At 28.4% G+C, this 26,135-nt stretch overlaps 1 protein-coding gene across 4 annotated transcripts in view; it reads left to right on the forward strand.

The window, feature by feature from the left end:
• Positions 1–26,135, forward strand: part of wake (ankyrin repeat and fibronectin type III domain containing protein wide awake) — a 302,255-nt gene that overhangs the window by 269,757 nt on the left and 6,363 nt on the right. For all 4 annotated transcript variants that reach the window (XM_075374448.1, XM_075374446.1, XM_075374450.1 and 1 more), the window contains 7 exons: positions 1,972–2,138; positions 3,626–3,787; positions 6,160–6,415; positions 8,779–8,994; positions 12,140–12,419; positions 13,616–13,754; positions 16,337–16,496. In XM_075374448.1, coding sequence (XP_075230563.1) covers positions 1,972–2,138; positions 3,626–3,787; positions 6,160–6,415; positions 8,779–8,994; positions 12,140–12,419; positions 13,616–13,754; positions 16,337–16,496 — 1,380 coding nt within the window. The remainder of the gene's footprint in view (positions 1–1,971; positions 2,139–3,625; positions 3,788–6,159; positions 6,416–8,778; positions 8,995–12,139; positions 12,420–13,615; positions 13,755–16,336; positions 16,497–26,135) is intronic.

A 26,135-nucleotide genomic window follows, 5' to 3' on the forward strand; every position in this document is an offset into this window, starting at 1 on the left:
TATGATAAATGGTCAGTTTGTCAGGTTTCTATTGTTTGAGCCTGTCAAATAATACTACTTCAACATCAACTTTTCCAAAAGTTCACCAAGAAGGAAAATTGCATGGCCGGTTTTCCTGAGAAATATTTTCTTTTTTTTAATTTTAGAGTATATAATCACCATATTCTGGATAGCCCAGAAATCTCTATTTATAGAATAAATTTAACTTTTAAGTAACTTGGAATAATATTTTCCCTAAAATTGTCTCTCATCTTCATTAATACTTTTTACAAGTGATTTCTATATAAAGTGGCCTAAAAGCACTATACACAGGCACACCTTGCACATAAAAAAATCTTTAAATAAGAAGAATAATGCAACAGAAACTGCATTAAACATAATAATATATCCTAAAACGCTTAAATAACAATGAATTGTAACCTATAAATTAGCAATGTGCCACTATAATAGGCATATCTCACTCTTCATTTGCAAAAATAGGTAATAATTACATTCTTCAAAAATTAATATTATTAAGTTATGTACAAAATGGTTTTACACTTTTAAAAAATACATATGAAACAAAAATACGTAACTCTATTCTAATACTAATTCTTTAAAAAATCTTGCATTTTCTAGCATTTTCATCAATATAAAGCATGAGGCTCAAGTGCTTTATTTATTGATGGAGAAAAAACATCACTACAGACACATATTTTATCTGGAACACTAACTATGCACCAGTAGTAGTTTACATGCACTGTGTTTATAACTTAGTCATTCCAAAAATACAAAAAGTTTTTTATCATAGTTTTAATTATTATCTTAATCCCTTGTTATGGAACTCTACTTACTTGCTCCATTACCCTGCAATTTATGTACACGTTTGACTTATTGATAATGAATTTTGTTTGGAAACTGAAAGAGTTTTCTGTTCTTCAGAAAAAAATAGAAGTTAATGTCCAGCTCCCTTGAAAACATGGTCTGGAATTGCCCATGTTCTTTATATGAATTTGATTTATCACCTATATTAGCATATTATTAAATAAGAAACTGAACTGTTTCTGTTTTCACTTGACTGCAATGCAATGAGCAGAGTAATCAGTCCATTATTTTAAGTATGCTGCATGTTTTTTTTGTAAGTGATCTAGGATAGTGTAATTTTTTTATAAATTCAAGTAAAAGAAGAAGATTCTTAATTTAATACATATGTTTATTTTTATTTTACTTACAAGCCTTATTCTTGAAACAGTCTAATTTCAGTGATTGTTTTTACTTTAGAGGAAGTCCTCTGTTGGTACCACTGCAAGGGTTTTTATACATAACTCGAGTAAATTTTTTTAATAAAAAATTATCTTCTTTGTATAGTTAATGTGAAGTTATTTTCATTATACTGCTACAATCATTAAATTAAAATAAAATAGCTGCACTAAAAAACAAAGCAAAAGATGGAGCCTTAGGCAGTGAGTAAAGTTATTTAAACATGAACTGAAAAAGTATTATATTTTAGTTTTTAATGCAGATTTTTTTTTTTAGTCGTTTAATTTTTTTTTAAGTTTATATTTTTTTATTTTTGTACCTCTAACAACTAGATATATATCCATAGTTATAGCTACTCTAACCCCTTTTATTTGTTCATTGATCAAAATTATTTTTGTAAAAAATTTCAAGCCTAATCAAAAAAAAAATTGTAAAATTGTCGTTTTAGTAGCTGTGAGTTCTTATAGCCATTAATAATAATCAAGAGAACTCTGCCATTAGAAATTATACAATTTTATATCCTTTTTAATTAATAGATTGTTGACATTTATTAGTCATCACTGAGGTTGTGTTGATAATTACAATGTAAGATTTTTTCTGAGATCAGATCTTTTATTAAGCTTAGAATCACACTTTTTTAATTAATTAATTTCCATCATTACTTGTATTATGCCTTCATAGTACTGGTATTTATTTATTTATACATTTTAATGTTGTTTGTTTAATACTTAGGACCAGATAACTTACCATCAAGTTAGCAGTATAAGACTTCCTAGAGGTTTATATTTGGGTTATTTGAAAATGAGATCAAGCGTTGATCTACTACAAGTATTAGTACCAACTAAATCACCTAATGTTCCTCCTCATTGTAAAATAAGAGATAATCCTCACATTACAGCGTAAGTTTTTTTTAGCATAATTAGATTTTCATTTAATTTTTTAAATGAATGTAAACTAATGTAAACTCTTAATGTTACATAAAACTACTATTTAAAAGTTAAAAGAGTATATCAATAAATAAAAATACTAGAATACCAAAGTGGTTTATTAGAAAAGTACGATTTTTTTAATGATTTCTATAAGTAAGATCTTAAATCAATAAATACAATAAAAATTACTGTATTATCAAAAGCAGTATTATGTTTTCTGCCAGAAAGATTATACTATTCAAAGTTTACATTTGATTATTATTCTAAAAGAGAAGCTAGGAAAAGAACACGTAAATGTCAAGATTTAGATCATTTGGAAAATGATTGAAAGAACACCAAAACTGATGTTTCAGATTGCGATAAAAGTAAAAGACCAAGATAAAATAAGATGTAGGAAGAAGAACAGAAAATATTAAAGAGATTTTTTGACAGAAGTGGTGAAAAATAAGGAGATCACTGATTTATAAACAAATTAATTTTGGATAAAAAGATAAAGATGGAATATATAGGTGTCATTGAGAAATTAATAGAGAAGATTTTAGGTATATTTAAATTAATGAATATACAAGATTCTCATATATAGTTTTAGTCGTTGATAATTTATCCTATTTCATGATTACCTTATTTATCTTCATTTTATCCTTAAGTTTTCAAGTTACTGCTCTTTAAGATGTTCCTCATGTTGTAGAACAAAAGGATTTACCACCTTACCAGGATCAGATTTCCAATTATTTCCTATTATGTAAGATATCACATAATGAATAATTTCAAAATATTCCTTATTTAAAAATATATATTGTTATTCATGCAGTTCAATTGAATTAAAATTAAGTTTTTTTTAATTGGTTAAATTATTTAATAAGCCACTGTTAAAATTCTCTTCAAAGGTTTTACCCCTCATTGAAAGATTTAAAAATGTTACTCATAACATGAAAGATTATGCTTCAGATAATTCAGTAAAAATAAATGTAATTTTTATTTAAATAAAAATTTAAACGTACATACGTTATTGAACTACTTATGTCTTTTTTTTTGTTAATACTTGTCTTTAGTAAAATCTTAAGTTCAAAAAAATATGTAATTAAAAGTATTTAAACAATTTATCATCAAATTACATGTATTTTTTAGCCATACTAATTAGAAAAATTTATAGATTTTTAAACAAAACATTTTTTTATTAACTATATTAATTTACTGTTTTAAACTAAGATTCAATTGCAAACATATTATAAAAAAATGTAATTGAAATTTTTCAGTAATTAATAATAATAGTTTAGTTGCTTTTAAATAATAATTTTATTGTTATATATTAAGTAACAATAAAGTTACTTTTAACATTACTTAGTTTTATATGTTAATTAATTACATACATAATTACATATTTACATTATAATTAATATAATTATATACATAAATTAATTCTGTGAAGTGTAATATACTTTAAAATTTTTATTTAGAGAAGAGTGGGATTGCCTGAGAGCTGGTTGTAGCTCATCAAGCAGTAACAATGATTCGGCCATATCAGAACAGCAGAAAGTATTTTTAGAACAAGTGGCTACAACTGCACGTAGATTATTCACTTATATGCAAGTTTCAAGTGAAGAAGCACCATCACATAGGTAACTGCTTTTTTTTCTTTTTGTCTTGATTTATAGTGATATTAAATGTTATAACATTCTTTTTACCTGTCTGCTTTTATCAGTTACAATTGTCACACCAAGAAAATTTTGATGATCCAAAAGGGATTAAAAGGAAGAAGCTGTAATACCTGATTTAAAATGTATATATATAAACATTTGCCCAACAATTTTGCATGAACGTATTGAATAAGAAATTTTTGTTGCTATCCATACATAAATATTGCCATCAGTCAATGTTTATAAAAATCAGGAATAGTTTGTCAGAGATAAATTATTCACTTCTCACTCGTATGTAATTTTTCCATGACTAATCCTCTACTTCCTTTGGTAATATTTTTCTTCATTCCCTCATTTCTTAGGCGTGGTCTACCTTTTCATGTAATTTTTATCCAATCACTTTTTTTTCAGTACTGTTTAAATAGTAGTTTTTTTTTCATTAAAAAAAAACTTACTATAATTATATTATTTTTCACCAAAGTGATGTCCTGTTTTAACTCAACCTTTTGGCTCTTTGTGTTTGTGACAATTACAACCAAATGTATTTTCTGTTTTTTATGAAGATTGACCAAATAAGGACCCTTGCTATTAGACATAAGTCTAATAAACTTTGAAGCATAAAATTTATGTTTCAAAATAAGGAACACTATCATTTTAGACAGGGATGAAAGAAAAGTGCAGTGGTAGAAAAGCCACCACTGCTGCAGACTGATCGTCTGAGCTCTTCTTCATTTCTGATGCATTCTAATCCTAACATCTTACACCATTTTCAGTTCATTTTTGATTGGTTACACATTAGACACATAATTCTTTCATGTTTTACTACAACTTTAAGCCTAAGATGTACCTCTGAAATTGTTTTCTTACTAATGTACAGCATCATACCTTTCTCACAGTATGTTTAATATTTATCAATAAAATCTTTATTTATTCTTTTTCCCAAGAACATGAACAGACATCAGTAGCAATATCTGATATCCCTGGAAACAATACTTATGATATTGCTAATACAGTGAGATTACTGATAATACAGAAAGATTACTTTCACAATAACTTACAATTAATAATTCTTTTATACTTTATTTAAATTTTTGCCTTAATAATTCAATCTTATCTCAATTTGTTAAATTTTGTACAAAATGAACTAGTATTACTGTTCACAGAACTATTGATGTATTTATTTTTTACCTATTCTGTTAATAATAATAATAAATTATACTACTATGACCATGACTGAACTGATTTTTTTGAAAAAGTTTTATTCTGCACATTCTTTTTTATTAAAAAAGGAAGGATACTGCAATTTATTCATTATTTTCTTAACTAAAGACTTTATCGTATTATGATAGTAAAAAAAAAACCACTTTAAGAAGATTACCACAAAGATAGATCTTTGTTTTCTACGATCCACTTATCCAAAATGCTTGTTCTGTTCACATGCATCTTTTTCATTATAAATTCAAAATTTTTTCTTCCTTCACTTTCTATACACAATTTCTGGCAATCAAGAAACATACATTTTTTCTACACTTATTTTAAGTTTTTACACTAACTGTCAAGTAGCTTTGCTTATCATATTTGTTTATATTATGTATCAAGTTCCATTATAATTCTTTAATTTCTTATCTTAATGAGTCTGATGTCAACATTTGATTATCTCAAAAAACTAAATTTTTATAATCTGAGTACAGTTTGTTTTTTTCTGAATAGGAATCCATACCTATTATAAGGCAATATTTTACCCTAAAGTAGTGCTGCAGAAATTATAACTTTAAGAATTATAATTCTTACATCTTTACAATGAATAAATAATAATTTAGTTCTTTTTTATACAAAACTATTAATTTTTTATGACAAACACCATCGATTTTGTTTTGATATACTTTTTGAAAAGCATGACAAAATGTGATAACACCTTAAAATTTTGTTAAAAATGATAAATTCTTTCAAATTAGTATTACAAATAAGTATTGCCTTTCCAAAGGACTTTTCACAGTTAATTATGTAGTTTCTTCATAATTTTAATAATTTTTTTTAAATTTTGTTATTTTGACTTTTGAATTTCTGTTCGTTTTTACACTTAGCCACAAAAGTAATGAAAGTGTAATTTCATCAGTTTAAAAAACTGTTAAGATAAATTTGTTCATTTTTTCATTAAAAATGAGTGATTTTGGTATACTTCACCACCAATCACCGTGAACATAAATTAATTCTTTTCTCTCAAAAATATTAACAATACATTTATATTTAAGATACTGAAAATCCTGCCTTGAGAAAAAACCTCTTTCAACAAATTCATTCATTATTTATAATTACTAAGTTCATGAAATTTTTATTTATTTAATTTTTTATAGGTTGTATGACGGCGAAGTAGTCGAATTAAGCAATGATGTTAGTTTCTTAATTGTAGTACCACCACCTGAATCAGCTTGTGCAGCACCTGGTCAGCGTGATTTATTACTTCAAAGACCAGATTTACTTCCATTACCAGTACAAGTATTTGAAATGGTTCACCTTGGAACTTATCAAAAACAACTTGTATCTAGATATTCTAGACTGTCATGTATATTAGAATTAGACACTGCATTAGCACAACATAGTCATAGAGAGGTAAGAAAGAAAAGTGATATTTTTAATAATAGAATATTATATTTCTTGATAGCTGATTAAAGTGTTAAGTTGTTAAAATATGTGATATTACTTAGAAAAAATGCGTAATAAGATTTTATTCATAGAAATTGGGTTTAAAGTTTCACCATATCAGAAACTGAAGAATGGAGCCAGAGTTTTGAAATTATCCATTTATTCATTATATTCTCCCCTGAGACAGATACACTTGGTACATTATTGTTGAAGCTTTTCTAGTCCGTGCAAATAAAAGTCCTGTGATTGGGTGCGAAACCAGCTCTCAGCAGTCTCTTTGACATCTTCAATGTAACACAAATATCCTTCAGGTGTTTCTTCAAGTTTAGAAACAGATAATAGTCTGAAGGGACTATGTCTGGTGAATAGGGAGGATGGTTGACCAGTTGGAAGCCCAGGGTCATCAATTTGGCAGCCACAGCGTTGGATGTGTGCACAGGTAGATTGTAATGCCACAGAAAGATCCCTTTGGCCAACTTCCCTCGACATTTCTTCTTAATTGCTTCCTTCAACTGGTTTAGCAGATTAGCATAATATTGTCCGGTTATACTAGATCCCTGAGATAAATAGTCCACTAACAGAATGCTGTCTTTGTCTCAGAATATAGACGCCATCACTTTTTTGGCCGATTTCTGGGCGTGGAACTTATTTGGCCATGGGGAACCCCTGTGGCGCCATTCTTTTGACTGTTCCTTGGTTTCAGGATCATAAATGTGAAGCCAAGTATCATCCTTAGTCACTAACCTAGCCAAAAAGGCCTCTGGAGCTTCAAAATGGAGCAAAACGGCTTTGGATGTCTCAACTCGTTCCTTCTGCTGATCATAGTTCAAACATTTGGGCATCCACTTCACTGAAAGCTTGCGTATGTCTAGGATTGTGATAATAATGAAACCAACATGCTCCTTGGAGATGTCCAGTATCTGGGCTATCTTTTGACAGATATTCACCAGCCCTCAAGAATGAGCCCATGGACAGCATTGCATCATGTTGCAGTGTCATTTGCGATGGGCGCCCACTGTGGGGATCATCTTCAACAGTGAAATGACCAGACTTGAAACGAGATATCAAAGTTTTCACAGTGCTGTAGGAAGAACACTTCTCTCCCAGTGTTTGTGACATCTCAGTGTGAATGTCCTTTGCCAACTTTACCTGAAGAAACAGAAACTTCATGATGACCCGTAACTCCACTGACGAGAAACTTGCTTGAGACTCTGCCATCTCAGCTTTCACCCCAACAGAAAAAATTTGTATGAATCATGGCTGATATTTACACAGTTACATATTAAAATTTCAAGCTTTCAAACCAAAAGTTGTTTTTCTATTTCAACCATAAGGCATCAAAGCCAGGAACTTTTCAGCACCTCCTTATATATAAGACTTAACTTTGACAAACTTATACAAAAAACACAATTTAGAAAAGAAATGTTGCTTAGTACCTTAGATTATTTGAACATTCAATGCATAAAAACGTAATGTAAAAATCTTTTTGCCTATTATTTACTAATCACTGACTTGTGAAAATCTTTAATAATGATTGAAACAAAAAAATTTTTTCTTTCCTAATTTTTTTTTTCAACTTTTGAAGATTTTGATGATAAAATGGCATATTTATATACCAGTATTAAGATGTCTCTTTTTGTTCAACAAGTAAATATTATAAAATAAACTGGTAAAAAAACAAGTGTTAAACTATAAATAAACACAAAATTTCTAATTTATTTTAAAAATTGTATGAGTAACAAATAAAAATTACTAAAAACTAATACAAAATGTTTTTGAATTTAAAATTGCATAAATGTTTGTAGTGTAAAATTTTTGTAACATAATACATGCATGAAAATATCATATAAAAACAAAATTTCTGTGGTTTATTTTTTATTCTTTTTAAATACATACTTCCTCAAAAAAGTAAGATATTGTTTTGAAAATTAGTAAGAATTATTCATTAATGTTTTTAAATTTACTATTATATTTTTATCTTTGTTTATAAGTAATGATCATTAAAGGAGTTGGAACAATGAACTGTCAAAACAGCTTATTATCCGATATTATTATCACAAGCTGGGAAATGCTTCTTACTGCCACCTGCAGAGGATTAAAATTAAAAATATTCTCTTTGTTAACATTTTCTCACTTTACGCTTTATGCATTTTCATTACATGTATTGAAGTAACTCATTATTATGTAGTTGACAAAAAAAAGAAAGAGAAAAAAATGTTTAAATAACATCATATTGGATGTTGTAGTAATAAATTTTATAAAAATAATTAGTCAGGTAAAAGATTTGTTATTACAAACAGAAATAGATTTTCTTATTTTTAATTTATCAGGCATTTTCAAGTGTAGAAGTTTGTGTTGCAAGAGAAAGGCTAGCACGTTTAGAAGGATTACAAGCACAACTAAATGCAGCATGGAAAGCAGCTAGATGGTTATTAGACGTTTTAGCATTTGCCAGGGATCGTTTAACACATTCTCCTACATGTATGCGCCACTTATTACAAAAACGTTCAAGGGACCATTTATCAGAATCTCAAAATGGTGTTTGTGTCAGTATCAATTTTTTTTATTGTTCTTTATTTATTAATAATAAAATATTTTATAAAATAAAGCTTTATAAATATGTAATTGATAATTATATTAAAACACTAAAATATGGCTAATTAAATTATAATTTGCTTTATAATGTAAAAACACAGAATTTTAAATGCAAAAATTTTAAATGCTTTTTTTCTCTTGTTTGTTATTGTTGTTCACTAGAAGTAGTATATGTTCACAATATTTTAAATATCATATTGTTAGCACTCTATCAATACAGTATTAGTAAAACGTACTCACTCATGTTATTGTTACTATAAAGTAATTGACTGTAAGTTATACATCTGACAGTGAACACAGGCTCTATATATATATGATCAATGTTCTTTTGTACAATAGATAAAATTAATACACCAAAACCATTTAAAAGAATTATTCATATAACATGAGTTGTAGATTATGAATAATAATCTGTTTGTTACCAGTATTTTTCAGTAACAACATCTCTTTTAGCCAAAATCTCCAACCCCAAACAAAGTATATTTGATCTTTTTCTTCGTATAATTGTCCACTGATATCTAATATTGATGTTTTTGTTCTGTAGCAGAACCTTTATTTTAAATAGTACAACTGTACAACTGTGAACAATTGTTGAACTAAATTCATTAGATTTTTTTTTTTTTTTAATAGGTATTTGATACTATTTTAATCTTTAACATGATATTTGTAGATTATATATCCAATTCTAGTATACAGTAGACATCTTAATTATTCTTGTTTTAATCAACTGCTATTTTAAATAGTTCAAAATTGACAGGGTTAGTTACTATGATAAAAAATATTGTTAAATAAGCAAGAAACATTCACTATAAATAATTTAAATGAATTTAAAACCACTGGAACATCCCATTTGAAAAACTAGATATCTTGAATACCTCAAAAAATTATTTTGGTGTAAAGAAGGCCAATAGTTTACTGAAAATAACAAAAAAATAATTGATTTTAATAAAATATTATGTTATTAGTCACATCATTAATTAATTGATCTATACTACTGTGGTAGTAAATATATTATATTACTGTGATAAGACAAATTCATTTAAGTGAATTTCACTGGAAAGAAAAGAATATCCAAGTTTCAGTTTCTTTATGTGGACAGTTTCTTAAATTGTCATTTTAGATTCACCCTAAAACAATTCTAATTTTATCAAACTACTAAATTTCAACAATATTATACAAGATCAACATTTCAAAACTCTCTGTCCTTTCTTTTCTGAATTTTCAGTTTTCCATAATTCATTGTCATAAATTATTATACCGTATTTTTTTTAATTTGTTCTTAATTCCTAAATCTCTGATACCAGTAGATTTCTTTTCTTCATAAAGGATTTGTTTCTTTGAGCTAACCTGCTTTAACAGTTTAAATTTTTTTATTCATGATGTACTGTGTTCTTAATAATTGAAAATTTTTTAAAACCAACTATTCTACATCTTATTTTAAAGTAAAAATTATAAATTTTACCTGTTTGAACTAGCTTTTACACTAAGCTAATGTTCTTCAGAGGATACATCTGGGAGTGCTGAATATTGTAATAGTTGGATTGGTGTGAGTGTTTTAATTTGGATTTGAAAGATCATTTTTTAACTTTTATGATGTGTTAAAATATTATGAGAATCTAAATTGATTTTGTTTATTTAGACTGTTATACTTCTATATTTGTACTCTTTCAGTTGATCAGTTAGGTCTAGCTTGTGTTCTTTGTTGTTTACAAGATTTTTACATTGTTGATGTTTGTGCATGTGTGGTTTGTAAAACCACACAATGATTCGTTTGTAAAAGTGAATACTGTGATGGAGTGAAATGCTTCATAATGTGTTCTTTGTACCACTCTGAAAACTGCATCCCATTTTTACTGAGTAGAGCTTATTTTTGTCTGACCAGCAAAATTTGTATAGTTGAGATAAATCAAATTTATTGGATTATTTGTTTTAGTTTGATCTGATAATGTGTCTGATAAGTTTTGTCTGATAATGTGTGTTTTGATATATTTGTGTTGAATATATAATTCTTATATCTTTTTGAATGTCTGGACAATTTTTTCAATTGCAGTTACTGGTATAAATTAATGAATCTGTTTTTTCTTTTTGTTTTTAATGTTTCATTGTTATATCATTCATCCTCTATAATTTCACTCTTTTTTGACATGTAATGTTCTCTTATCATAATATTTCATTTCTACCTTCCATTTTTGTCACATTTCATTATTTTTATTTGTTTTACTTTTATTTATCTTAAAATTCAATTTTTTTACTATCATGTACTATTCACAGGTTTTTTAACTCATTTTTATTCAGCTAAAAGAACAATATTATCAAGTCGTAAAATCTTTATTTTTTCCTCCTTGTAGTGTTACTCCAAATTCAAATTTGCATTGTTTTTACAGAAATTTAAAAGAATGGGAATTGTTTCACCTCTAACATGCTGGAATTTCTGTTTGTTTTTTTCTGATCTAATCATAGCTACATATTTTTAATAAGTTATATTTTATAAGTTAGAAAATGCTCTTAGATAAAGAATCTCTTAAAACTTTTACTATTTTACTCAGCTTCTCGTTTTCAAATATCTTCTCAAAATCTATGTAATAAGTTTTTCTTTAGACTCTCTTCCTAGATTATGAAGCAGTACGTTCTGAAAAATCTAGGATCAATTAATTTGAATAACTGAATTTACATTTTCTCTTGTATAGTGAATGTGGCACATTTCTGTGCTTGGATTATTCTTTGTATTGGATTGTTTTTATGTATACAGCTGTATCAACTAACGGGTGGGTAGTGGAGATTTTTTTACACTGTGGGGGGGGGGAATCCTTATTTAATCCTCTACTGCCATAAATACTAGATTCAAATTATTCATCATTGTAACAAACCAGGTTCTGTTATTTTTTTTTAATTTTACTTCCAAACTTGCAGTACTGTTTTCCATTAAGTAATTCACAAATTATAATATAATTTTAAAAGACTTTAAAAAATTTTCACCCTTCAATTAACATTCCATTTCTGTAGTTAAAAGTTGGGCTATATTCTTTTTATTTGTAGTTTATTTACTTTTATTATTAAAAGCTTACATAATATTTAAATGTAAACACTTAATTGTAGCTGCTACAACCACCAGATGCAAAAGCTGTAAAATCACGTGGTAGTTGGCCTGGACCAGGAGTAGCAAGACTTCTTGGTACATGCACAGCTGAGATGAGTCGTAGTGATCAACATTTGAGTATTACTAGTCCAACCACATTGACGCCAAACACATCTACAACAACTACAACTATAACTAGACCCCCACCTCCACCTTTACCACCACAAAGACCTCCTGCGCCACTGCCACCATCACAAAAAGCTCCGCCACAATCTTCCTCTAATAGTAATAGTCCTAAAGGTAAGTAAATTACCAGATATATTAATTTCTTTGTAAATTAATTAAATTTAATTATCACATTTAAATACTTTTGGTAAACATTATTACACTGTAAGTTTGCAATCAGTAATTATAACATTAAAGTAATTATTACAAATTCTTTTTTAACTTAGTATCTCGAGAGAGAGTAGCAGTCACTGATTAGCAAATTGGTCAAATTGCACCACGGTTACAAAATATTTCCATTAATAAAAAAGAATTGATTTATTAACAAAATATTATAGTCCTTAAAATCTTGAATATTTAAATCATAAAGTGACCCCTTTATAAAATTTTTAGCCATACTGCATCAATTTTTACTATCTTTATTTCTTATTTTCTTATAGAAAAAAGATTATTCTTCCATATAATGCTAGTTTTTAATGAATTTATTTCAAGTTTTCTTTATAAAATAAAAATGATAAATATATCCTGAAATGTATGCAATCAAAAGATTCCTACCAGCATCATCATCATCTATAATTATTATTTTACGATTTGTAATTTGCTGGAGGTAAAAACTTGCATCACAGGTCTGGCACTGAAAGTGTTAAAAAATGGATTGTAACTGAGGATGCGAGAAATTCACAAAAACGTTTTTGAATACATGATAAAATAAGGTAAGTTCAACTTACTTTATTTATTGTTCTGTACTTAGGTACATCAAGTTCTTTAAATATATATGTATATACATTTATAAATGTACATAAATAAATAAATATATATATATATATATAGCATTTATGCTATATATATTCTGAGTATATATTCTCAGTATATATTCTGAGTGAAATATTGACCATATTCATTGTACTTGCAATATTGTAAATGTTTAAATGTTTCTGTTCAGTAGAATACTCATTATAAACAACCTTTTATAAAGTACAAGTTATGCTGCACCAATAAATGCTCTTATTGATTAAACATTTTAAATATGTTATTAAAGTTGAAACTGAACATCACAGAATCGCTCACTAACAGTTTGCCATAGAGTCAGAGATTAGGATTTTAATATAATTTTTTTTCATTCGGGAACATAAAATTTGACTATTAAAAGTCATAAGATTACAAATTTTGTGTATAAAATTAACTTCATATTATTTATTCAAAATATTATATTAAAATATAAATATTATATTCTGTTTGTGTTTTTAATTTCTCAATTTTTTTTTCTTTAGACGTTATGAGGCTTCCACCTTCTAGAAGTGAAGATACTCTGTTACTTCATTCAAGAATTGTACCAGGTCATCCTCGAACTAGGTTCAGTGTGTCTGCCACTACATCACCATTATTACCATCCCGTCCTGGCCCTGGAGGGTAATTATTATGTTTGTTTTATACTATTTTTATGTCAATTTATAAATTTTTTCTTAAATATTTTAGTGAAGGATGTAATCAAGGAAAAATATTATAAAAATGAAACTCTTTTTAATAGCTATACATCTTGCACTGCCATTTTGTAAGTACGTTTTCTTAATAATTAGTAATAACTTCATTTAAAATTGTTAAATGTTTTATCCAATCAAACTAAATCCTATCTAATGAGTATATTTTAAGTTAGGTTGGGTACTTTAAATGCTCTTATGATCTTAATTTATAGCTTGTTGTTTTACACTAACCTTCTATTTGTATCTGTCACCACGTAGTTGTTTCTTCTTTTTTTTTTTTAATGTTCCTTACTTAAAAATGCAAAACAATAGCAATCAGCTAATTAATTGCTAAAGTAATTTACAGTGCTGTAGATAAAAAAGTCACTCAGGTTGGTCATTAAAGGAATTATCAATAAGGTTATATTGTCATCATAATCTGCTGCTATGGATTATAAAATTTTGCATGCATAAAATTCCACCTCTAAAAGAAAATCCCCTCCCCCCCACCAGGCCCACAAATGGAGTTAGGAAGACAGCTGAAATAATTTGCACAGTATATACCCAAGGATAAATACCAGAGGGATTAAGAATAAGGATAGAAGAATAGGAAAGAGATGATCAATCCATAAACAGTCTGTCTTTGACAGGATAAATTAGTGTACATACAATTGTCCTGTCTTTGAATGTCAGTGTTACTAATGTAATTTGATCATTAGGATTCAGTTAATGCCAGTAATACATGAATTATAAGAGTGGAAATACCTACTCCTGAACTTTAACCGGTTAATAGCCTGTTATGATGTAGTCAACTTCAAATAAGAATTTTAAATATTTTTACAATTTTTTAAACACTGTTGTGTATTATCTTTATTTATCTTCTTTTCATTTCATATTTTTATTCTGAATGAAGCATTCCATAATATTTATTTGATAATTTTTGTCCAGAAGTTCAACAAAAATCAAGGATAAAAGAAATGTGGATATTATACAAATTGTTATTAATATTGAAAAAGAACCTACTTCATAGTAATTCAGTTCTTCCTTAGCATAACAGTCTAAAATAACTAACAAGGCAAAGGAACTGTCTGACCAAAGGAAAATCATTGATCACCCATCATTCTCAGAGGAAGAATGGAAATATTGATCCATACTTTTAGCACAGCCTGAAAAAAATACAAATTACAACATGATGAAAGTTACAACCACAAATATCCTTAAGAAGTGCCAGTAAAAAAAAAACAGGTAGAATTTGTGTAAGCATTTAATTTACAAAGCACAGTCTTTATTTATAGTTCCAGAGCATGATGGTAAATTATGAAGTTTGTAGATCAGTAATTTTCAGTAATGAAGCAAGTTTCCATATAAACATAAAAATATGGAAAACTGAAAACCCAAATGCCTATATGGAAGTATGGAACAACCGTGTATCTCTGCAAAAGTAATGTGTAAAAAAAAACACAGAAAGAAGAATGACATTCTGAATATTTTATAAATGTGGTTTATGCTTCAATTCTGAAATGGGTAAGACAGCTGTGTGAAATCTGATTTCACACAGCTGCCTTAACAATTTCTATTAGACAGTGAAGTCTGTCTACCTGAACACATTGCTGTCAAGGCATTATTTAAAACATGCATCAGAAGATGATGCTGTTTCCACCTAAATACCACTTTATATTATGTAACATCTTTTTGTGAGTATATGTAAAACAGTTTTGTAAAATTACAAAGTGTGGATGAATTTAAAAAGAGCTTTCATGCACAAAAAAAAGTCTGTTACTATCAAATTTCTCTCTAATCACTCTCTAATTCTTAGATTTATAAGAATTAGAAAGAGATTCGTGAAAATATTTGTATAGAGCATAACACTTTTGGTATGAAGCACGGACAATAGGAAAAACAATAAGGAAAATAATAATGACCTTTGAATCTGATGTTACAAGATGTTAAAAATTAGATGTTGATAACTAAAATTTGGAATGGACTAAATTTCAAATTCAGAAAATTTTAAATTTAAAATGATTAAAATTTGGGGCAGAATCTTGTGAAGAGATGAACTATGTTGATAACTCATGTAATAAAACAACCAAGTTTAATTACCTTGGAGATAAAGAGAAATTTAGAAGGTAAAAACTATAGAGAAAGACAAAATTGGAATATACAAAACAAATAATCAAAGTTGTAGGCTGTAACAAATATTATGAAGCACCAGACAGAAAGGAATGGAGAAAACTCAGTAAACTGCCTGATAATTCTAAACAAAAAGAATCTTTTGCCCCACTGATGTCACTCATCATTGATATAGCTGACAGACCTAAATCAAACATGATTTATATACCGAATATTCATTCATAAGTGTTAAAAAATTGTGTCAGTTTCTGCCTGATCTTCATCAAGAAGAAACCAATATTTACATTCAGTAATATTTATAACTCAAAATACTATGAAATCCTCTGTATATAACTAGTTGTGCATGTCATGTTTTTTATTTTCTTCTAAGTAATTTTTATATTTTTATTTTTATGGGAACAGTTATAGTAGCGGCAGCTTACATTCGTCTTCAGAAGAATCAACACTTGTTAACAATAATCAAACAAATAAAAGTGAAGTAGATGTTGAAGAAGGGGAAGAGGAGGAAGAAGAAGATGAAGAAGGCGCAACTGTTCCTGCACCAGCACCTGGAATACTTCAGGTAATTATGACTAAAATGATATATGTAAACATTTTTAAACCTCCTTATTTAGTTTCAAGGTAAACTTGATGTATTCACTGCCTTGCCAATAACTTTCCTTTTAATTTCTGTCTTTAGACAGTTCCTGGTGTGCTTTATCTTTTTAATATAATCTACGAGTATGTGACCTACCATTGTAACTGTATTTTTCCTAACAAATTCTTTCTGATCCTGTCAAATTCTTATAACCTGTCCATTTTAGTAAAATCTTTCTTTAACTCCATCCCAATCTTACAGTCTTACTCTTTTAACCACTGCAATATCTTAATCAGTATACAGCTATTTTTATGCCTAAGTTTTTCATTATTTACTTCTCCATTTTCATAAATAAACCCTAATAATTTAATCAATTTCTATATTTGTTTGAACTAATACAGGATTTTTTATAATTTCTGAGACAATACTTTTTTAGCTTCATTAAGTACTACTGGATGAGTAATATTATTATTTTTTTCTTCTTTTATGACTGCATAAGATCAGATCACTTTAGTCAATCCATTACCCAAGTTTCTTCAAAGGGACTGTTTGAGCTTTGCAGTCCTCGCACTACATCCATCGTGTTGGTCTAGTGGTGAACGCGTCTTCACAAATCAGCTGATTTCGAAGTCGAGAGTTACAACGTTCAAATCCTAGTAAAGGATTTGTATGTAAAGTACGTAAAGTTGATCCTAGTAAAGGACTTTTATACGGATTTGAATACTAGATCGTGGATACCGGTGTTCTTTGGTGGTTGGGTTTCAATTAACCACACATCTCAGAAATGGTCGAACTGAGAATGTACAAGACTACACTTCATTTACACACATACATATCATCCTCATTCATCCTCTGAAGTATTATCTAAACGGTAATTACCAGAGGCTAAACAGGAAAAAGAAAGGAAAGTCCTCGCACTACGCTTTCATACGTTCCAGTCTCCATTCCCTTTCTGGTGTTAAAAATATTTGTGTTGCGAGTTACTTTCTTGTGAGCGTAAAGACCAACCCAACAAGTTGGTCTAGTGGTTAACCCTGTCATCGCAAATCAGCTGATTTTGAAGTCAAGAGTTCTAAGGTTCAAATCCTACTAAAGCCTACTTATATATGGATTAGAATACTATTTTATGGATACGAGTGTTCTTTGTTGGTTGGATTTCAATTAACTACACATCTCAGGAATGGTCGACCTGACACAGTACAAGACTACACTTCATTTACATTCATATCATTCTCATTCATCCTCTGAAGTAATACCTCATGGTGGTTTCGGAGGCTAAAAGTGTTTTTGTCTTGATTTTTCCGTTTAATTTTGTCTTGTCTTTGGTGTCTTCTAGTGTAAGGTCAGTTTCCTTCAGATCCTCTCTTATTTTACTGATCCATCTTCATTATCTTGGTATTTTTCGAGTCAATATTGTATTTACTAGCTGTTTCAGAAGTCTCAAATCTTGCATCCTCATGATGTGTCCTAGAATCTTATTCTTACGCATGATGGGTTCTAACTCTTTGTACATGACTTTGTTGGGCACGATCCATGACTGCCTGTCTTTCTGGTACATTTTGTTGATCCAGATTCTTCCAATTCTTCTTTTAATTTTCTGGAGTCTGTCAGTCTGATTATTCGTTCAGGTGAAAGAGTGCTTCTGTTGCATACGTGACTTCCAGTTTTATAAATTTGTTGTGTCTTATTTTTGCATTTATGGATAGACATTTTTTATAATAGGTGAACCAAGTTAACTTTTATCCTTTAACTAGTTTGTTTGTTCTTGTTTGAATTGGGGTTTTTTCATTTAGGTTGTTCATTATTATTTCTTCAAGGTATTTAAATTGGGTAACTATTTTCACTTTATTACTGTTTATGTTTACTTCATTTAATTTTGTTGGTTTTGGGGGCATAATTTTTGTCTTTTAAAATGATATTTTGAAGACTTATTTTATTAGCAATGTTTTGAAGTTCTAATATTTGTGTTTCAGTTTTGTCAATTTCATTTGCTATAAGTTCCAAGTCGTCGGCAAAACCAAGGCAGTTTGTTTTGATCTTTCTGTCTTTTATTTTTGGGAGGCATTTTATGAGCCATTCCCTCATTACTATTTCTAATCACAGTTGAATAGAAGCAATGAGAGTCCAATGTCTTGCAGTCCTACTTTGATCTCAAATTAGAATTTTTAGTAGAGATTCTCTGTGGATGCAATTGTATGCTTTCTTGAAGTCTACAAACTTTATCATCATGTCTCAGCTTCTTTTTCTGTTGTAATCCATTACTAGCTTGGGTCTCATCTGATCTGGACAGCTCCTCCAGGGCCTGAAACCTCCCTGGTTTTCTCCTAGTTCTTTCTTGAACTATAAACTAAGCCTGTTGAGGATGATTCTTGGAAGAATTTTGTTCTCGAGCTGCAAACCAGCCCTGTTAACGGTAATTCTTGAAAGAATTTTGTATTTTGTGTCTAGGAATGAGATTCTCCTGTAGTTGTTAGGGTCTGTTTTGTCCACTTTTTGTGTAATGGGTGGATGAGGTCTATTTTACAATGTCCTGGTAGTTCTTCTTTGATCCAGATGTTGATAAGCTGTTGATAAAGGGGGACTTTTGCTGGTGTTCCTGCATATTTCCATACCTCTACAAAGGTCTGATCTTCTCTTGCCACTTTTATCATTCTTCATCTCGCCTAGTGTTTGGTAGACTTCTTTTATTATAGGAGGGTTGATGTTTTCTGGTGGTGTTGTTGTTATTGAGGTGGTGGAGTTGTTATTGTGGTGCTGATGTCAACGTTTAGGAGTTTTGTCAGTTCTTCGTAATTTAGGAGTTTGTTGAAATATTTAGCTAGGATTTCTGCATTGTCTTTATTGTTATAGGCCAGGTTATGGTTTTCATCCTGCATTAATAGGATTAGGGTTTCATATTGTTGGAATTGTTTTTTGAAGACTTCGTGGTATTTTCTCAACTGCATTTTGTCAAATTCTCCTTCTATTGATTTTAGTGTATCTTTATAGTGTTGTCTTTTATTTTCCTTAGGATTCAGGTGGTTTCTTTTCTTTGTTTTACCAGATTTTGGAAGGATGTTTTTGATTTTTGGGATTTGTGTAATAGCCATGTTTGATGTCTCTTCTCGACTATTTTGTCGCATTCACTGTTCCATTATAGATGCTTTTTATGGTGTTTTATTGGGGATAATTCATCTGCAGTTTATTTAAGGTTGTTGACAAGGTCTTCAAGATTATACGTAATTGTTATTTTTTCAGTTGCTTTTTGGTAATTTTCATTCTTGATTAATTGGGTTGAATCTATTTTCCTTTTAGTTTTAGGGGCTTGGTTTTGTTGCTTCCTTTAGGAAGTGAATTTAATTTTAATTTTGATTATATAGTGATCTGAGCCTGAGTCTACTCCTCAGAGAACTTTTACATTGTAGATCTCTTTGTGGTGTGCTGTTTGACTATGAGACATGATCTAGTTGCCATTAGTATTCCTTAAAAGACCTTCATGGTTGACCATCAAGAAGTAACCTGTGGTGGGATTAGGTCCCTAGTTACAACTCTAGATGTGATCTAGTGAGATGACAATGGGGTATGACTTGATGGATGAAGTTGTGAAGTTTGTTTAGATTCAGTTGACTGGATAAATTTCTCCTATTTGTTTTGAATATATCCAGGTGCACCTCATGGAGGCTCAATCTGACGTTTGTTAAAGTTGTTATATTGGAAAAAAGTTAAAAAGTCTGATCCTATACTTTATGTCCTTATTAATATTAACTAAAATTATAAAGATTAATATTATTAATCTTTATTTTTGCTTTTTTGTCAGCAGTTTATGGGTAAAGAACTTCACTATCCAGAGACATTTATTGGCTGAAGCCACCCAGTTTTTATTTTCATTCTTATTCTTCTATCATTTATTATTAAAGTATTTTTAAATTCTTTACTTCAAAAATAACTTCTGTCATATCCTTAACAAGTACTTCAACTTTGACAAACATTTTACTTAACTGTTTATCTAAAACATTATCACCAATCATCATTATTGATTTCTAGAATTTCCAAATTATTTTCTATATTTGTAATATTAAGTTTGTTTTTTATTAGTTGTTCATAATATTTGAAAATTTAGTATTACCATACAATGAGTCATGTATTTTTTTCAGTTAATACAAAACATGGTCATCCATACTTATATTTAGCACTGTATACAAAATATTTATTTAAGTTAGATAATTATTTGAAGTTCATAAGATATGGTCCATAGGTTTAGGAAAGTTGATGTGTCTTGTGTAGACATATATACATTTTTAAGTTCTTAATCCTAGACATTAATTTTGTACGTTTTTCACTTTCCAGTGCTTATTTAAAATATTATTACTTTAAAAATATAACAGCTATTAAATTCTATTTCCTATTTTAATTTTATTTTTTACTAAGTTGTTTTTTAATCCAAGGAATATTAATCACCTGTAAAGAATCTGGTTGAAATGTAGAAATCTACATTACCTTAAAACAATATACAAGAGTCATTAAAGTATTCTCAAAATTCTGTTTCTTCTTCTGAACAAACAAATATATATACATTAATCTCAATATTAGTAAATATATCTAAATACTCTCTCCACTGCTGACTTAACATCATGTAACCACTACTTGTTTTGATCTCTCAAGGAGCAATTGGGAAGCCAACAATTTAAAAGGAATGAAGAGATGGAAAACTTTGTATGCGACTTTGAGCATGCATGCCCTACTGGTTTCTATGATACAAGAACCAAACACCTATCTCTTCAAAGCCAGAAATGTTTAAAAATAAATGGAAATTACAAACAAAAATAATTTTCTTTATAGAAACACTAATTCAATAAAATATTGAAAGAAGTTTAGTTTATATTTTACTGTACCTCATACGAAATGATTTATCTGCTCTAAGAAATATTGTAAAACTTTTAGTTATAACAACATACTGTTGTAGCATTAATCTTTTGCTTAATAAACAGATATTTCTTACTTTATTATGAGCATTTTCAGTTTTTTATTGTGTTAACAGTCTTTGGTTCAAGATATCTAATATGAGAAGCATACTCTAGTTTAGAGCTCTATTAGATGGTTTTAGAGGAGGATCAAGTTTTTAAATCTTGTGATTATACCACAGGGTCTCAGAGGTTAGATGATTTGAATTGTAACACCAGCCTCTAATTATAATTTACCCCATTCCATCTGTGCTACATCTTGTCATTATAGCTATTTTAAACCAAATTTTTTTGACACAAAATACTGAAAAAAATTATTGTACCAATGCAAAATATCCAATTTTTTAGTCTGCGTAGAACAGAATTAGAACTGCTATAGTAAGTATTTATATTCGATTTTTTTTATGTGTAATATAAAGTATTAATATAAACAGTACTAAATTAAGTATTTACAATCCGATAAATCTAATCATATTTCTTGTTATGTTGATGTACTGTACTAACTTTCTTTAGGGCTAGGATTTACAACTTTACAGAAATCCTTTTCCTTCCCTTGAGAACGTAATAAACTAATTTTTTTTAGAAACTTATGTGGATTGTTCTAGTCTCAATGTAGATTTACATTCTTAGAAAAAAGGGAAATTATAAATTATACATTTGCATAATTTCTTTTTTTTTTGTTAACCTAACCAAAATCTTTAAAAATACATTATCTTCTTTCTACAGACAACCGATGGATGAAATAGATTGTGAGTAATAAGATATTGACACATATGTCAAGCTTTTAATTAATTATAATTTTATTCTAATGAAGTTTCATTTCTTCTTTTTCTGTACATACTTTTTTTATTTTCTAATCTTTGATAACAAAATACCATGATAATTATATACAATTATTTAACTTGAAGTAATTATAGTGTTGAATTTTTATTTTTTATTTTATATATTATTTTTATATTTTGACTGTATTTATCCGTAGCTGTTTTCTTTCTTGTTTTGGTAATCTTCTTTATTGTTACTTGAAGTTTAGTAAAATGTATTATATTGTGGCACAATGTAAGTTCATTGTAGTAGTAGGATATTTATTATTATAACATATTTTTATTTTTTTAAATATATTCATGTATGCAGGATAACATTATTTTCTTTACAGAATAAATTGTGTATAAGTTATGTTATTGTAGTACAAAATTGTCGCAAGGGCAACTGTACATGTTTTGAACTAAGTTATTATAAATGCTTTTTGTAATAACTAAAAAATTTTTATTCATAAAATTTGTTTGGTTTGTCATCTCAAAACTTATAGTTTTAAAAATGATATATCTTAATTTAAATTTTTAACATCCATGAAGAGTTAGTTTATATCCACAAAATTCTTATGAAATTATTTATTCCTCCTCCTTTTCTTTCAAAGTAAATATCTCTATTCTTTCTAAATGTGCGATTGGATAAGAATGAGAATGTAGATCGGCTTTTTTCCATTTTTTTCTTTTTTTTTAAATAAAAGTCCCACATACATTTATAAAAACGTTTTGACTACATTGATGTTAGGACTTCTGTTAAAAAGATATTTTTCCCAAGGTAGGATGTAAGCAAAAATCAAGTAACCAACAAATTTGGTTTCTTGAGTAACTTTGGTTTCTTTCTTAGTAACTAACTAACGAGTTATTTGTAAACAGGTAGATTAACTGTTAACAGTTTAGACTATGTAATTGCAAGGTCAATGCTATAAGGGTGTTGATCATAAATTTCCCAAAATAAATGCTGAATTTTTTGAAAAATATTGGCAACATTCAATGTGTGTGCAATGTTATAAACAAGAATAGTAACTGCAATGTAGTCGGCTAGATGTGATAACTTTGAAATTTAGAAATAATACTAATCATTCATTACCTCCTTACGTAACGTTCGTGGTTTCTATAATCTACATCATAAAAGATGCAATTCTGTTATTTTTTATTTTTTTTTTTGCGAAGATGACTGAAAGTCATTAGAGACTGCACTATTATATATTTCTTAGATTTTAACCGGGTATCGAATCTGGAACTTTTAGTCTAGCAGGTAAAGTAGCTACCTCTTTAATAGCATGGAGGTCATGTTACATCTAAAAAAGATTAATACTATTTTTTTTCTTTTAATTACTGATTTGATATTTAAAAAATATAGTAACACTTAATAACAAAATTGTATGTGCGCGCGCTTTAGGGTCCGTATTTACATGTACTATATCTTAAGCTTGATTACGTATATAAAACAATTATTATATGTAATTAAATAATAAGTAAAAATCTCGTTATAACCCCTTCGTATATGGTTGGCGGTTGTAGTAATGTCCATTTATAGATTAAGGGAAAATTTATTCTCTTTAATATTTTATCTAATTATAAGTTCGGCAAGATTGATAGTAAATTTTTAAAACAATTTAATATTAGGCGGCGTGTAATGGATGATCTAAAATTGATGGTGAATGAAACAGTTTGCGAACCAAATTTTAGATGGAATAATTTTTCATTATAATTTGTTGTTTAAAATAGTCATGTTTAATGACGTCATTCCGGAGTGGGGAGACGATGAGAAGCATTATAAGTGTAACTAAAGAAATTCACCGAGATGTTTTGTCTTGTAGTTAGTTATTGGCGGGAATTATCGGTAGATAGGCGACTGAATACGTAGTGCAATTATGCCTCCAGTTAACATTGTTGCTTAACCTAACTTGTAACGTCATCCATATTTCATCTTTTTATTGAGATATTCTTTATTACTGATTAAGGTGAGTTTTATTTATTTTTTTAATATTAATGAAACAATAATTTGCAGTTGTTTTAGTCTTTGTATTTCTCCAATTACTTATTAGATTAAAAATGTTAGATTCCAGTTAATGCCGATTGATTTTTACAAGTAAATTAATAAATTTAATAATAATAAATAAATAAATTTGTTGTATTATTCTCTTAATAATTTATCCAAGTATTTCTAAATAGCGGCTAAACAATATCGAAAAAAAATATATAAAGTGAAACAAGTTATGTATTCGGTTGTAATTTTAGGTTATTTGGCCATTCATATTTTATTAAACTGATATAAGCAAAGGTTATTTCGTGAGTGATATATTAGATATATTTCGTTCTAGATATATTAAGTTTTAAGTCGGGTAACGAGAATGAATCGTGCTATGCAAGAAAATAATTCGCATCTGTATCGTTATCAAGAATGATTGACTGGAGCTGGTTCGACACCCAAAATAGCTTACCGTTTCTTCACTGATCTCAGTTAATGTCGTTAAATATTCATAAATGAATGTATACTCGGGAATAACAGAAATTTGAAAAAAATAATTTTTGATAGGAAAGAAAGCTACAAATAATCATTTTAATAAATTTATAAAAATATTTTTAGAAAGCTATCGGCGTATTTTTTATTTAACATATATATTTAACAATAATTAATCGTAAGAAAGGAAAAAAACATCTGTAGTGAGTTTGTAGAAGGCGACCGATATTTTATAAATTATGTGAGGTTCTGAGTTCGATACCGGGTAATTATCATATATCTTAATATTATGCGTACATAATATTTAAAGCAGAAATTATTCGTAAACAGTACGACATATATACAACAAACAGTCTTCATTACAAATTTTTATATTTAACATTTCCCGTGTGAGAGGGAATAACCTCCCCCCCCCCTACCGTTTCCAAATGGTATGTCTGAGTTTTAGAAGTATTTTACACTACACTGTCGCTATGACTGTTATTCTCAGCTCCAAGAAATCCAGCAAAACTACAATTCTCTGTTTAGCCATGATCTTTCTTGATGTGATCAGTTATGCTTGAATGGTTTTTGACTTCAGCAAACTTTAATGATAATACTAAATGGATTGCTGTTTTTAATTGATATTCACATCAGTTACAATTAGGAAAAATATTTATCTCTCTTTCTGTCTAAGAACAATCCAAAAATTTTGAATTGCTCAAAAATATCATTTGATTTTTGTAAGTAGCAGTAAGCATTCTTGGGAGCTATCTTGCAAACATTTTATATTATCTTTTATTGAATAATAATTCTGTATACAATATCTGTGAAATGTCTAAAAATTCTCTTATATAAGTTTCTCAAATTTTACATGACTGTTTAACAAGATCATCATTTTGAATAATTAGTGACCCACTCTTCAAAATTAATATTGCAAGACCATTAAATTTATTATGCATTATTGGTATTATTTATTATGGTGGCCACTATTACTCACTGTCACAGCAAAACAAGAGACTGTTGACAAAACAGTCAATAGTCAACTTATGAACCAATTGAATTTATAACACATGTGCACTCTGATTCATAATTATCAATAATTTTTTATTAGCAACTAATTCTTATTTTTAATTGCCTTGTAATACGTGAATGTTAAATGAACTTTCACTATAATATTTTTTTTTTTTTAAGTTATAGCTTTCTAACAAAAATTTCCTTGTAAATATTTCTACATTATTCAATTTTTTTGTGAAATCTGTCTTATTGCCAATTATTGATCAGGCTATATCAAAATACAGTAAGTTGTTGTATTCTTTTCTGTGTTGTTAATCTCGAAAATGTTTGTTAATAATTTACATACAAGATTGAAAAGGAAGAAACCTACATAGAACAACCCAGGCTTTTTGTAGTAGCTGATAGTAGCATTAAGTAT

Source organism: Lycorma delicatula, chromosome 9 (assembly GCF_047948215.1).
Source record: "Lycorma delicatula isolate Av1 chromosome 9, ASM4794821v1, whole genome shotgun sequence".
In the NCBI taxonomy this organism is placed as follows: domain Eukaryota; kingdom Metazoa; phylum Arthropoda; class Insecta; order Hemiptera; family Fulgoridae; genus Lycorma; species Lycorma delicatula.